At 37.5% G+C, this 14,737-nt stretch overlaps 1 protein-coding gene and 1 pseudogene across 6 annotated transcripts in view; both read right to left on the bottom strand.

Annotated features, from left to right (window-relative positions):
• The window catches only part of USP34 (ubiquitin specific peptidase 34), a 253,091-nt gene that overhangs the window by 198,696 nt on the left and 39,658 nt on the right, over nt 1-14,737 (bottom strand). For all 6 annotated transcript variants that reach the window (XM_058683992.1, XM_058683996.1, XM_058683993.1 and 3 more), the window contains exon 2: nt 12,230-12,317. In XM_058683992.1, the coding sequence (XP_058539975.1) occupies nt 12,230-12,317 (88 nt within the window). The remainder of the gene's footprint in view (nt 1-12,229; nt 12,318-14,737) is intronic.
• LOC131486493 (U4 spliceosomal RNA) lies at nt 11,289-11,392 on the bottom strand (annotated as a pseudogene).

The raw sequence follows: 14,737 nt of genomic DNA, 5'->3' as shown, positions 1-14,737 counted from the left end.
AAATGAAGAAATCAGGAGACTATAGATGCTGGAGAGGATGTGGAGAGACGGGAACCCTCTTGCACTGTTGGTGGGAATGCAAATTGGTGCAGCCGCTCTGGAAAGCAGTGTGGAGGTTCCTCAAAAAATTAAAAATAGACCTACCCTATGACCCAGCAATAGCACTGCTAGGAATTTATCCAAGGGATACAGGAGTACTGATGCATAGGGGCACTTGTACCCCAATGTTTATAGCAGCACTCTCAACAATCGCCAAATTATAGAAAGAGCCTAAATGTCCATCAACTGATGAATGGATAAAGAAATTGTGGTTTATAGACACAATGGAATACTACGTGGCAATGAGAAAGAATGAAATATGGCCTTTTGTAGCAACGTGGATGGAACTGGAGAGTGTGATGCTAAGTGAAATAAGCCATACAGAGAAAGACAGATACCATATGGTTTCACTCTTATGTGGATCCTGAGAAACGTAACAGAAACCCATGGGGGAGGGGAAGGGAAAAAAAAAAAAAAAAGAGGTTAGAGTGGGAGAGAGCCAAAGCATAAGAGACTGTTAAAAACTGAGAACAAACTGAGGGTTGATGGGGGGTGGGAGGGAGGGCAGGGTGGGTGATGGGTATTGAGGAGGGCACCTTTTGGGATGAGCACTGGGTGTTGTATGGAAACCAATTTGACAGTAAATTTCATATATTAAAAAATAAAAAAATAAAAAAAAAAAAAAGACAAAACTTATGTATGAACAAAGAGCAAACTGCATCTAGGTTCTTACAGACCCAAAATATACAAATTCAAGAACTAAGAATCGAAGTGACAATAAACACATACACACATTTATCTTTAATTATTACATAACTTATACATTTTATTGTATGACACTCAATTCTGAAAAGTCTAGGCATTTTAATTCTCAACAGAGCATTTCTCTATATATCCCTACCCACAATGCGGGGGGCAGGGGAAGAGAATGTGTGTTTTTTAAATAAAACATCACTTTCAGTTAAGCCCCAGCTTGATTTTACACTTAAGTTTATTTCTTCTCTGTTCTAAACCTCACTACAAATATACTGAAAGAGAAAAGACTTAACTCCATACGGTAAGAGATAATGGAAGAACAGTTAACAAATGGCAACAAATTTTGGATGACAGCAAAGGGAGTAATAGTAACTGAGAGCAGGAGAAATAAACTTGGAAGAGGCTATAGAAGGATTTATCAACAAAAATATCCACACCACAGAACACTGAAAAGGCTCAAGAACAAAGACCATCAGATACTTCTAAAGGCAGAGATGAAGCATTGGGCAGAAAATAGGACTAAATGAAAGGTACGGTTAAAACCTGCAGATTCCTAGGTAGCCAGGATACTGTTCCTACTTGATCCAGGGAAACAAGAAGTTTCCTCCTGTACATAAAATGAACAAGATTAAGTTCAGGAAAAACTGATGCTGAAGACAGGGATGATAAAAGACACTGAAAGGAAGAGAACTATGTGATACTACGACTGGTAAATCTCTCCAACTAACATGCCCCACCCAACAACCAGACTAAAATATCTCAAGGCCAAAGACTTGAAGACATTTCTCTTAGAGAATATGAATGACCTAAGAGAAAAGCCTACTTATCCCTGGTAATGAAGCTTGCTCACCATTTTCCAATCTACAGAGTGGGCCAACATCTGAGATGGCCCCAACAAAGAACTTCTAATCCATCTTTGAATGCTCATCTCTTAACCATGTAAAGATAACCAATAAGACAAGCAAGGAAAGCTGCATCATTAAAGGTAGGTCAAAACAAATGGTAAAAAGAAATTCAAAGAATGTAGATAAAATGCAGAAAGAAAAAAGGTTTTAATAATGTATGTCCTCAGAAACAAAGAGTGGATTACTGAAACAAGAACAGAATACTATTAAAAAATGCATTCAAACTACAAAAGAGACCTTCAATGTGTACAAATATACATTATATAGCTTTTGCATACACATCAATCACACTTTAAAACCCCATTAGAATTATAGCAATTTGACAGAAGAGCATGCAACTCTTGATCTTGGGGTGGTGAATTGGAGTCCCACATGTAATGCACAGATTACTTAAATAAATAAATAAAACTTTAAAAATAAATAAATAAGATGGGGTGCCTCAGTGGCTCAGTCAGTTGGGCATTCAACTTCAGCTCAGGTCATGATCTCACGGCTTGTGAGTTCGAGCCCCACATCGGGCTCTGCATTGACAGCTCAGAACCTGGAGCCTGCTTCAGATTCTATGTCTCCTTCTCTCTCTGTCCCTCTCCCACTCATGCTCGTTTTCTCTCTCTCTCTCTCAAAAATAAACATTAAAAATAAATAAGAAATAAAATTAAAATTTGCCAATTTGTAAAATTCAACAAAAGTTCCACAAGGTAAAAGTAAAAAAATCTCCAAAAAGTGGTAGAGACAAAGAAAAATAATGGGGAGAAAAAGGAAAGTATACCATCAACCAAGAAGACATAATATCTGACTAATAATACTTCCAAGAAGACATAATACAAAATCTGAAGGTTTGGAAATGATGAAATTACAAAATATTTCAGAACTGAAAAACCCACCAAAACACCTACCATCATGAATCTTTTTTTCAGTTTGAGAGGGAGGGAGGTACACACACACACACACACACAGAGAGAAAGAGAGAGAGAGAGAGAGAGAGAGAGAGAGAGAGAGAGAGAGAGAGAGAGAGAGAGAGAATGAATGAGAATGAATATATCCCAATGCAGGGCTTGATTCCACGAACTGTGAGACTGTAACCTGAGCAGAAACCCAGAGTTGGATGCTTAACCAACTGAGCCACCCAGGTGCCCCTCATCATGAAATTTCTAAAACTGAGCAGGGATGAAGATCCTAAAAGCTTTCAGGGAGAGTGGAAAGAGTGACAAGAAGGAGCTCAGGAATAAAAATAGCTAAGACTTCTCCAAAGCTATATGGGGGTGGAGGAGGTCTGGCTGACTCAATCTGCAGAGGATGTGACTCCTGCTCTCAGAGTCTGGAGTTCAAGCCCCATGATGGAAGTAGAGCTTACTTTAAAAAAAAAAAAAAAAAAAATTTTCAAAGAAGGGGCACCTGGGTGGTTCAGTAGTAGGTTGTGCATCCGACTCTTGATTTCAGCTCAGGTCAGAATCCCAGGGTCGTGGGATGGAGCCCCATACTGGGCTCCCCACTGAGCATGGAACCTGCTTGAGATTCTCTCTCCCCCTCCCCATCCCCTCTCCTCCTGTTCACACTTGCTCTCTCAAAAAACATAAAAATAAAAAAATAAAAAACCTCACAGCAATATCAGAAGCTAGAATACAATGGAGCAATACTTTTAAATTTTTTAAAGAATATAATTTTCTACCCAGAATTCTGTATTGAAGTCTTCAAGATTAAGGGTAGAACAGAAACTTTTAGGTCTGAAGGGTATAAAAAACACCTGTCTCCCACGCACCCTTTCTCAGAAAAGATGTCATCTTAACAAAATAAACAAGTAAACCAATAACAATGTCCACGTATAATTCTGGAAACTGGAGATCCAAAACAATATAAAAGCAAAAGGAATTTCAAGGATGATCTGAAGAGAAGATAGCTATTTAGTATCCCTAATGAAAAATCAATAATTGGAGTAGGAAGATAAAGGACAAAGGAGATTTGGGAGAGGGGAAAGGGAGGGAAAAAACTAATCATATAATGATATATAAAAATATAAAACTTAGTATTAAGAAGAGTTGAAGAATTTGGAATGAATCAGTGACTCACACCTGGAAAATTTTAAAACACACCAGGAAACTCTTGGAAACAGAAGATAAACAAGAACTTATTTCTTGTAAAATATAAAATAAGCCACAGAACTTTTTTTGGCTCATCAATTACCCTGAGAGAAAGGGAAAGGGTAAAAGAATGTAATCTTTATGTATCCGAAAAGGAAGTTCACAGGGTGGACTTAAAATTGAGGAGTGTCTGGGTGGCTCACATTTTGGCTCAGGTCATGATCTCACAGCTCATGACTTTAAGCCCTGCGTCGGGCTCTGTGCTGACAGCTCAGAGCCTGGAGCCTGTTTCAGATTCTGTCTCTCCCTCTCTCTCTGCCACTCCCTTGCTTGTGCTCTCTCTCTCTCAAAATAAATAAACATTAAAAAAATTTTTTTTCATTGATACATGAAGCAACAGCAATATAATAAAACGATTTCAGAATATAGAAGTTAATATCAAAACCAACATCTGAAAGAGTTGAAAACAGAAGGGGAACTGAAGAGATAGGGGACAATGAACTTTATTACAGGCCTTTTTACATTTACTTTTTAAACTCTGTACATAGTACTTCTATTTATGTACCAATCTCTTACATACCCTTCCCCTATCTAAGCTTATCCTATGTTTTTCCTAGTCCTACTCCTATTATTACCACCCTGATAAGACTTTCTTACCCAAGTAGAGTTACATGCTGCTTGAGTAGAATATGGTTACATTTAAGAACAAGCTTGGGGCGCCTGGGTGGCGCAGTCGGTTAAGCGTCCGACTTCAGCCAGGTCACGATCTTGCGGTCCGTGAGTTCGAGCCCCGCATCAGGCTCTGGGCTGATGGCTCAGAGCCTGGAGCCTGTTTCCGATTCTGTGTCTCCCTCTCTCTCTGCCCCTCCCCCGTTCATGCTCTGTCTCTCTCTGTCCCAAAAATAAAAAAAAAAATAAAAAATGTTGAAAAAAAAAAAATTTAAAAAAAAAAAAAAAAAAAAAAAAGAACAAGCTAGTAGGTTTAGAAAAACATACATAATAAAGGCCATATATGAAAAACTACCAGCTAACAACATATTCAATGGTGAAAAACTTAGAGTTTTCTGCCTAAGATGAGCATGTCCACTCTTACTTTTATTCAACATAGTAGTAAAAGGTCCTAGCCATAGCAATCAGACGAGAAAAAGCAATAAAAGGTATCCAAAATGTAAGGACGAAGTAAAATTCTCACTATTTGCAGATGACATGATACTACACATACAGAACCCTAAAGACTCCACCAAAAACTAGAACTGAAAAATGAATTCAGTAAAATTGCAAGACTGCTGCTCTGACAGTGCAGACCCTGCTTGGGATTCACTGTCTCCCTTTCTACCTGTGCTCTTCCTCCACTTGCATTTTCTCTCTCTCACTCTCTCAAAAATAAACAAACATTAAAAAAGAAAAGAAAGTCAAGACAACACAAAGAAATGGAAAGACATTCCATGCTCGTGGGTTCAAAGAACAAATATTGTTAAAATATTCATACTACCCAAAGCAATCTACACATTTAATGCAATCCCTATCAAAATACCAATGGCATTTTTCACAGAACTAGGACAATCCCCAAATTTGTATGGAACCACAAAGACCTCAAAAAGCCAAGCAATCTTGAAAAAGAATAACAAATCTGGACGTATCACAATTCTAGACTTCAAGTTATATTATAAAGCTGTACTAATCTAAACAGTATGGTACTGGCACAAAAACAGACAAATAGATCAGTGGAATAGAATAGAAAGCCCAGAAATGAACCCATGATTTGAGGGTCAATCTTCAACAAAGGAGGAGTGGGATAAAAATAATGGGAAAAAAAAGACAGTCTCTTCCAACAAATGGTGTTGGGAAAACTGGACAGCTATGTGCAAAAGAATGAAACTAGACCATTTTCTTACACTATACACACAAATAAACTCTAAATGGAGGAAGCACTTAAATGTGAGACCTGAAACCATAAATATCCCAGAAAGGGGGACCTGGGTGGTTCGGTCGATTGAGCATCTGACTCTTCATTTTCGGTAAGGGCATGGTCTCACACGTTGTGGGATCAAGCCCCTTGTCAGGATCTGAGCTGACAGCCAAGAGCCTGCTTGGGATTCTCTCTCTCTTCCTCTTCCCCTCCCCAATGTGTATACACATGCACCACACCCCACCCCCCACCCCCCCGCCTCAAAATAAACATTTAAAAACAAAACTCCTAGGAGACCACAAGCAGTAATTTCTCTGACATCAGGCATACCAACATTTTTCTACGTATGTCTTCTGAGTCGAAGGAAACCAAAACAAAAATAAGCTATTAGGACTTCATCAAAATAAAAAGTCCCTGCAGAGATAATAAAACAATCAACAAAACTAAAAAAGGCAACCTGCTGAATGGGAAAAGATATTTGCAAATGATGTATCTGATAAAGGGTTAATATCCAAAATATATAAAGATCTTACACAACACATACACACAATAACACAATTAAAAATGGGCAGAAGACATACAGATGACCAACAGACACACGAAAAGACATGTCATTACTTATCAGGGAAATGCAAATCAATACCACCATGAGCTATCACCTCAAATCTGTCAGAATGGCCAAAATCAAAACCATAAGAAAAAACTGCTGGCAAAGATGTGGAGAAAAAGGAACCCTCATGCACTACAGGTGGGAATGCAAACTGGTACAGCGACTGTGGAAAATAGTACGTGGGCACCAGTTAAGTGTCCGACTCTTGGTTTCAGATCAGGTCATGATTTCATGGTTAGTAAGTTCAAGCCCCACATCAGGCTCCATGCTGACAGTGCAGAACCTGCTTGGAATTGTCTCTCTCCCTCTCTGTCTCTCTCTCTCAAAACAAACTAAAAAAATTAAAAATTAAAAAAATAACAGTATGGAGATTCCTTAAAATATTAAAAATAGAACTACCCCACAATTCAGTAATTGCACTACTGGGTATTTACCCTAAGAATATGAAAACACTAATTCAAAAGGATATATGCATCTGTGTATTTATTGTAGCATTATTTACAACAGCCAAATTAGGGAAGCAGCACAAGTGTCCAAATAGGTAAACAGATAAAAGGGTGGCATATACATACACATGGATTATTACTCAGCCATAAGAAAGAATGAAAACTTGCCATTTGCAAGGACATGGATGGATCCAGAGAGTGTAATGCTAAGCGAAATTAAGTCAGTAAGAGAAAGACAAATACCATAGGATTTCACTCATAAGTGTAATCTAAGAAACAAAACAAACGAACAAAGCGGGGTGGGGGGGGGGAATGACAAACCAAAAAACAGATTCTTAACTAGAGAACCAATTGATGACTTTCATAGGGGAGGTGGGTAGAGGGATGGATGAAATAGGTGTAGGGAATTAAAAAAGAGTACACTTATCTTGATGAGCACTGAGTAATATGTAGAATTGTTGAGTAATATACAGAATTGTTGGATCACTATACTGTATACCTGAAACAAATGTGACACTGTATATTAACCATACCAGAATTAAATTTTTTAAAAAATGAAAAGAATTTTTAAAAAAGAACGTAACATGATAAAATCTGTAAATCTCCAGCATAAAATACACAGCTCCAATTAAGAAAAAAATTTTAACTCAACATTCATGAGGAATCTACATGTCAAAACTAAATTATTTTTTAACTTGCATCCTATAATTCCATCTAACAACATATATTCCAATGGATCTAATGTTTTTCCTGGCCTGGTGCTATGGAACACACGAAAACACCGTTAATCCACGGTATCCAACCTCAGCAAAAGGTTTTTTTTAATTTATGAACTAATTTATAAAAAGCACTACTTTATAAGTAATGGTCAATATCCATATCCCACTCAATTTATCAATATCGCCAAATTTCTTAATGCCAAAAGAAAACATAGAGCCTTAAAGAGTGTAGAACATACACTCATTTATTCAAAAGCAACAGCTTCTAAAACTGTTTTTAAAGTTTACTGAGGCAGTTGGCTGACTCAGTCAAAAGAGTATGCGACTCTTGATCTCGTGATCACAAGTTGAAGCCCCATGCTGGGTGTAGAATTTACTTAAAAACATAAAAGTTTACTAAAACAATGAAAAAATAAAAGCAACATCCTCAAACATTTATCAACCACAAATGGCAGGTATGAAAGACACAATTTTTAGCCTGAAAATAAAAAAACCGATAGAACCTCACCCTTGCTGGTACCCAGAATTCTTTCAGGAGAGAAAACATGAAATAAAATTTAAAAGTAGACTTTGTAGGAAACAGTAAGAGCCTTGAATGTCTGGTAAGGAATGTGGAATTTACAAGACAGAAACCTAAGCCTGTTTTGTGGTAAGTTCTAAACAAGTCCAAAAAAAAAAAAAATAGGCACCGTTGTTATCAGCCAATGCTTTTATCATCCATGGTATTACTTTCAGACCTTTATATGCTCTTTTCTTAACTTGTATTCTTCAATTTATTGTCTTAATCTTCTCTGCCTACTTTGAATTAGTCTTCCCCCCATTCCATTCCCAGTTGCAATAATAAAATAAATAATAACTTTTTAAACTAACATATACAATTTCCCTGATCTTACAGACAAAATGAAAGATGTCAGTTATACAACTGCTACACACAATTAAAATGATAATGGGGGTGTCTGGGTGGCTCAGGTGGTTAAGCACTGACTACGGCTCAGATCACGATCTCATGGTTCGTGGGTTTGAGCCCCGTATCAGACTCTGTGCGGACAGCTTGGAGCCTGGAGCCTGTTTCGGATTCTATGTCTTCCTTTCTCTCTGCCCCTCCCCTGCTCATGCTCTGTCTCTCTCTTCTCAAAAATAAACATTTTTTTAAATATATTAAAACAATTTTTTAAAAATGATGACAGATAATACCTGATGACATGGAGAGACTGATTTTTCATACACAGTCAACTATAATCAGACTCTAAAACATAAATGTAATAAAATCATATTTTGTAAAATTTTAAACTGTATAGTTCACAAGTTCATGCCAGAGCTATACCAAAAATATTACCAGTTGTTACTCTGGGTAGTAGCATGCCTTTTTGTTTTACACGTTGATTCTCTATTTTCTCAAAGTTTACAATGTTTACTTAAATAGGAAGATAGGAGGAAAAACACAAAATATTAATACAGCTGTAATTCTCATAAATATTAAATTCTTATCAATACACTATTTTTAATGTAAACATACTCCTTTACCTATATTCTAGTCAATATATTAAAATAATGATTCTTGGTCACTGATAATCTTATGAAGGCTATTAATAGTACTTTTCTCCCAGAAAACCTATTAGGAACATTTTGTATGATATGTCATGGGTTCAATAGTGTGCTAAGGTACATTTACGGACTACCATAATCATGGGTCTCCAAGTTAACAATCTCTTTTGAAGATTAACTGTGCCTTATTAATTGCTGTTTATCACCCACAAGAACCATCATCTTAATCTAGGCAACAATATTTTCTCATGCCTAAGAAAAAGACTGTGGTGAGGCGCCTGGGTAGCTCAGTCGGTTAAGTGTCTGACTTCCATTCAGGTCATGATCTCGCAGGTCATGAGTTCGAGCCCCACGTCAGGCTCTGTGCTGACAGCTCGGAGCCTGGAGACTGGAGCCTGCTTAGGATTCTGTGTCACCCTCTCTCCCTGCCCCTCCCCCCCTCAAGCGCGCGCGCGCGCGCGCGCTCTCTCTCTCTCTCAAAAATAAACAAACATTAAAAAAAAGAAAAAAATGAGAAAGAAAAGAAAAAGACTGCGGTGGGTGGGAGGGACAAGAAGAGAATAGGCAAAACTTTTTATCACAAAATACTGTGATCCACCTGGGTATTATATTATCAATCCTCTCTTCCTTAGCACGAACAATGAAGACTTTAACATTCTACTTTTGGGTATTTTTTACTACCAGCTAAAAACTGTTCATACTTGGGGCGCCTGGGTGGCTCAGTCGGTTAAGTGTCCGACTTCAGCTCAGGTCACGATCTCGCGGTCCCTGAGTTCGAGCCCCGCATCGGGCTCTGGGCTGATGGCTCAGAGCCTGCAGCCTGCTTCCGATTCTGTGTCTCCCTCTCTCTCTGCCCCTCCCCCGTTCATGCTCTGTCTCTCTCTGTCTCAAAAATAAATAAAACGTTAAAAAAAAAGTTAAAAAAAAAAACTTAAAAAAAAAAACTGTTCATACTTACCAATATGTGAATAGAATTTTAGATGTTAGAAATTATTTTCTAGTTCAGCTTTTCAAACTTTAGCTTATATAACATTCAATGTATATCATTTGCTAAACTAAATTTTAACAATTTTAATTAAAATAGGTGTTTATTAAGATCTTTTATCAGAGGGGCACCTGGATAGCTTAGTTGGTTAAGCAACCAACTCTTAATTTTGACTCAGGTCATGATCTCAAAGTTCATGAGTTCAAGCCCCGCAACCAGCTCTGTGCTGACAGTGCAGGGCCTGCTTGGGATTCTTACACTCTCCCTCTCTCTCTGCCCCCTCCACACCTCCCCCACTTCCACTCTCTCAAAATAAATAAAACAAAACAAAACAGATCTTTTGTCAGATACTAGGCTTAGCACTCTCTTTACAACCTAAGATAGTAGTACCTTTATTATTATTATTCTCATTCCACAGTAAGGAATTAAGAACTTACTTACAAGCTAACTAATCGGTCATAATTATCTAGTAAACAGGTGATAAAGAAAGACTCAAGGGGCACCTGAGTGGCTCAGTAGGTTGAGCATCCAACTTCGGCTTAGGTCATGATCTCACGGTTCCTGAGTTCAAGCCCTGCGTCAGGCTCTGTGCTGACAGCTTGGGGCCTGGAGCCTGCTTCGGATTCTGTGTCTCCCTCTCTGCTCCTCCCCTGCTCACACACTCTCTCTCTCTCTCCCCCTCAAAAATAAATAAAGATTAAAAAAAAATTTTTTTATAAAAAAAAAAAAGACTCAAAGCCACATCAACCTGGTTCCACAGCCACACTCTTAACCACTATAGTCTAGAACAAGAAGAGATAAAAGTTAAGAGGATCTCTGTAGTCTGGGGACAAACATCCTTTGATATTATGAAAAAACCTACAAATTATGCCTAAAATTATATACATCAATACTTCCTTTGTAATTTCATTCCCATCCACATACTCTAGGTTAAAAATTCCTGATCTAAGGATTAAGAGTATACATCAATGATAAAAGTGAACTAAGAATGGAAAATGTAACTTCCACCCAGCACCACCAATAGCTAGAGGTGAAACATGAAAATCATTTCTCTGAATTTCACTTTACTTAGTGGCATAGCACATTGCCACCTCGCTGTAGTTACAGCAAATACATCCAAAATTATAACTCAAATGCAACATTACTCAGCAAATCCTTTGGACTACTAACGTTAATTTTAAATCATTAACATTAGTATTAGGAAATATCCAATCATTTACTCTACCCATAAGGAAAGGAACAGAGGTGTTGGCAACCATTCCTAAACTTAGCCAAAAGTAAATCAGCTGGCTGAGACTCAGAAAAGAGACACCAATAATGATGGCATGTAAGTTTTCAATCAGCCATAATCACGCCTCAGATAAACCTCACTGGCTACAATACTGCCACTGTGCAAAGCTTGGCATTTAAGTTTTAAATAACTACAATCTCAATCTTTTGTAGAACAAATATGTGTACCAATTTTACTGACAAAGAAGGAAAAAACATAAGAAAAAGGGATTATTACCTAGAGCAAATGCTATTTGAAGATAAACTCTATGATCAGCTCGGCTGTGAACCTCAGGACATTTATTTACGTTAGCTGCATTTAACATGTTCACTAATCATTGCACACAAAGCTTCAAACATTCTTTACCCATAAGAAAAAAAAATTTTTTCTACCCATAAAAATTTTAGGACTAATGGGACAGGCAAACAAGTAAAAAAGAATTTTTAGCCATGACAGACTAACATCATGTTGAGAGAACAGGAATTTTCAAATTCCTGTTACAAATTTTGATTCTATATATATTCTCAATATATGTATTTCTTAAAAATTGGACTAATACACCTATTTATTATGCAAATGGAACAAATAAGAAGTGGCCACCACAAGGGTCAAAGTGTCCACTACCATAGAACTGATTTTTTTAACAGATTAATTTTGTTATAGGTCTCAATCTATGCCATAAAAATTCTTTTATCTCTCAAAATAATTGTTAGAATTTCATTCACTCTATTTCTAAATAATGAAAGAGGAGTTAAAGAACCTGATTTTTATTCTCATGTTTTAAAAATAAAACCATCAGTGGCCTCATGTTTAAGAAGGGAAGAAGATTTAATAAATATCGATCAACTGTCACTTACTGACCAAAGGTATACAATCGAACATCCTAAAAAGTAAATTTCATGACAAACAATGCCAATTTAAAGTACAACTCACAAAGTTAGTCTTTAAAGTACTTAAAGATGCATACCTCTGTGTCCAGGAATTGATATAAGCAAATATTTTGAGAGTATGTTCCTTTCTGAGCTGCAGTCCATCACCACCTTCTATATCTGATACTGAAATAAAGTAGAAAAAATACTTTTTAATTATTAGGAATAAATAATGTTAAACCAGTATTAAAGACAATACTTACCAAAAACAAAAAAAAAAAAAAAAAAAAAAAAAAAAACAACCTAGATTTACAAGTGCAAATATTTCAGATATTTTTAACAGATGTATTGAAGGAGTGAGGGAGAAGACACTTTGCCAGTTATTCTAATGTTGTCTCTCTACTTCAAATCCACCTTCTGTTCTATGCTTTGTGATGATGGGGCTGGAACTCTGCAAGCTATATTTTTCATCTCCAGCTGGCTTCCTGTTAAGATCTTCCTCCACTGCCTGCATGGCACTAAAAGACTAGAAGGCAGGAGGAGACCACGAAATGTTAGTCACTCAGAAGCAGCACTGATTCCAAAGGGCAGCTTCCAAGAACCAATCTCATGGTACTCCTCTCAGAGGTACAAGAAATAGCCAAGTAGCATCTCTTAACTTTAAATCTGAGCTTCCTTCACAGGGCCCACTTCTAAGTGACTCTGAATGACTCTTAGATTCTGACAACCCTCCTCCTTTGTTTCCCCAGGCTTCAGGGAAGAGCTGCTTCCTCAGTTATCGTAGTTGTTGTCATTCATCTTCATCGTCGTCTTCCTCATCATCTCTGGTTGTCCTCCTGGTCCCATTCATTCTTTAAATCTCTAACATTTGTATAAGTACTTCTCTTTAATAAATTGCTTCTTCAAGCCCCTGAATGGACCTTGACTAACATACTGGCATTTCATATACAGTATATACAACTATAAAAGGAATCCAAAGTTAAATCCAGAAGGGAAAAGTGTTTTCAAAAACTACAATTTGCCTAATGGTCCAAATCAATGTTCTAATGTAAAATGTTTAACTGTGTAAGACTGAAGTCAGCAAACTTTTCTTTAATGGGTGAGAAAGCAAATATTTTAGACTTTGCAGGCCATACAGTCTCTTTCACAACTAAGCAGCTCTGCCACAGTATTTTGAAAGGAGCCACAGACCATGTGTAAACAAAGAAGCATCAGCCATGTTACAAAAACAAGCAGCTGACAAGATGTGGTACACTGGGCCATGGTTTGCCAACTCCATTCTAGACAAAGTCCAACAAGATAATATCACCCTCAGCATTTAAGTCTTCACTGTATCTAAAAGTCATACATTCATATATTTTTTGAGTACTGTATACCCTCAGTAGTAAATATCCGACGGTAAATGAAATGGTAACAATCCCCACTTTATGGAACTTAGTCAAGTGATGAAGAGTAAGGACAAAAAGAGGTGAATGAATAAGTAAAACTACTCACACATATTGTGATAAATGCCAAGAAGAAACCAAGTAGAGTACTGTGTATCAAATATAAGCATAACCCACCGCAGAATGAAGTCAGGAATAGAGTCTCTAAGTAAGTGATTTGTAAGCAAAAACCTGGTGTTAAGAGTTCAGAAATTAAAAAGAGAAAGAAAAAGAAACGAAAGCACTATGTGTAAAGAAGCTCATATTTGTTTATTTATTTTGAGAGAGTATCTGTGCACAGGAGGGACAGAGAAAGGGGGAGAAGGGGAGACAGTGAGAGAGAATCCCAAGCAGACTCCACTATACTCACGTCTTGCACTGTCATGGAGGAGGAGGAGCCCAACATGAGGCTAAAACTCAAGAACCTTGAGATTGTGACCTAAGCTGAAATCAACAGTCAATAGCTCAAATGACAGAGCCTTCCAGCCACTCCAAGTTCATGTTCAAAGAGAATCCCCAGGATGACGTGAAGGGAGATCCAAGACAGACTACTGTGCACACATCCCAAGGATACTAGTTCAAATAGGATCAAGAGAATAAAAGGACCGGGATGCCTGGGTGGCTTAGTCGGTTAAGCATACGACTCGATTCATGGTTCCTGGGTTCAAGCCTCGCACTGGGCTCTGCACTGGCAGCACAAAGCCTGCTTGGGATTCTTTCTCTCCCTTTCTCTGCCCCTCTCCTGCTCGTGTTCGCGCGCTCTCTCAAAATAAAACATTAAAAATTTTTTTTAAAGAGATAATAAAAGGACTTTAGGTAAGATGGTTCAGAGGGGAGGGGATTAAACATATACTTTACATGTAATTTAGCCTCTTAAAGATTTTTAAAACATCTCAAGCTTGCAGAGGCAGACAAACTCATGCATACAAATTGGCAACTACTAATTACAGGAATGAAAGACACTGTACAAGAAATGTAACTACAGTATAATACTGTGCTCAAGAGTATTTACATGATCCTAATAATAAAAATACACAATACTAATTCTAAAACAATTGGAAACAGGTGGCAAGGGTAAAAAGGCTAATTCTTTGGGGTGTCAGGGTGGCTCAGTTGGTTAAGCATGTGACTTCAGCTCAGGTCATGATCTCACCATTCATGAGTTCAAGCCCCGCCTCAGGC

The sequence above is a fragment of the Neofelis nebulosa genome, chromosome 9, assembly GCF_028018385.1.
Source record: "Neofelis nebulosa isolate mNeoNeb1 chromosome 9, mNeoNeb1.pri, whole genome shotgun sequence".
Taxonomy (NCBI): domain Eukaryota; kingdom Metazoa; phylum Chordata; class Mammalia; order Carnivora; family Felidae; genus Neofelis; species Neofelis nebulosa.
Note: the sequence above shows the minus strand (reverse complement) of the source record. Positions and strands in the feature narration are given on the sequence as shown.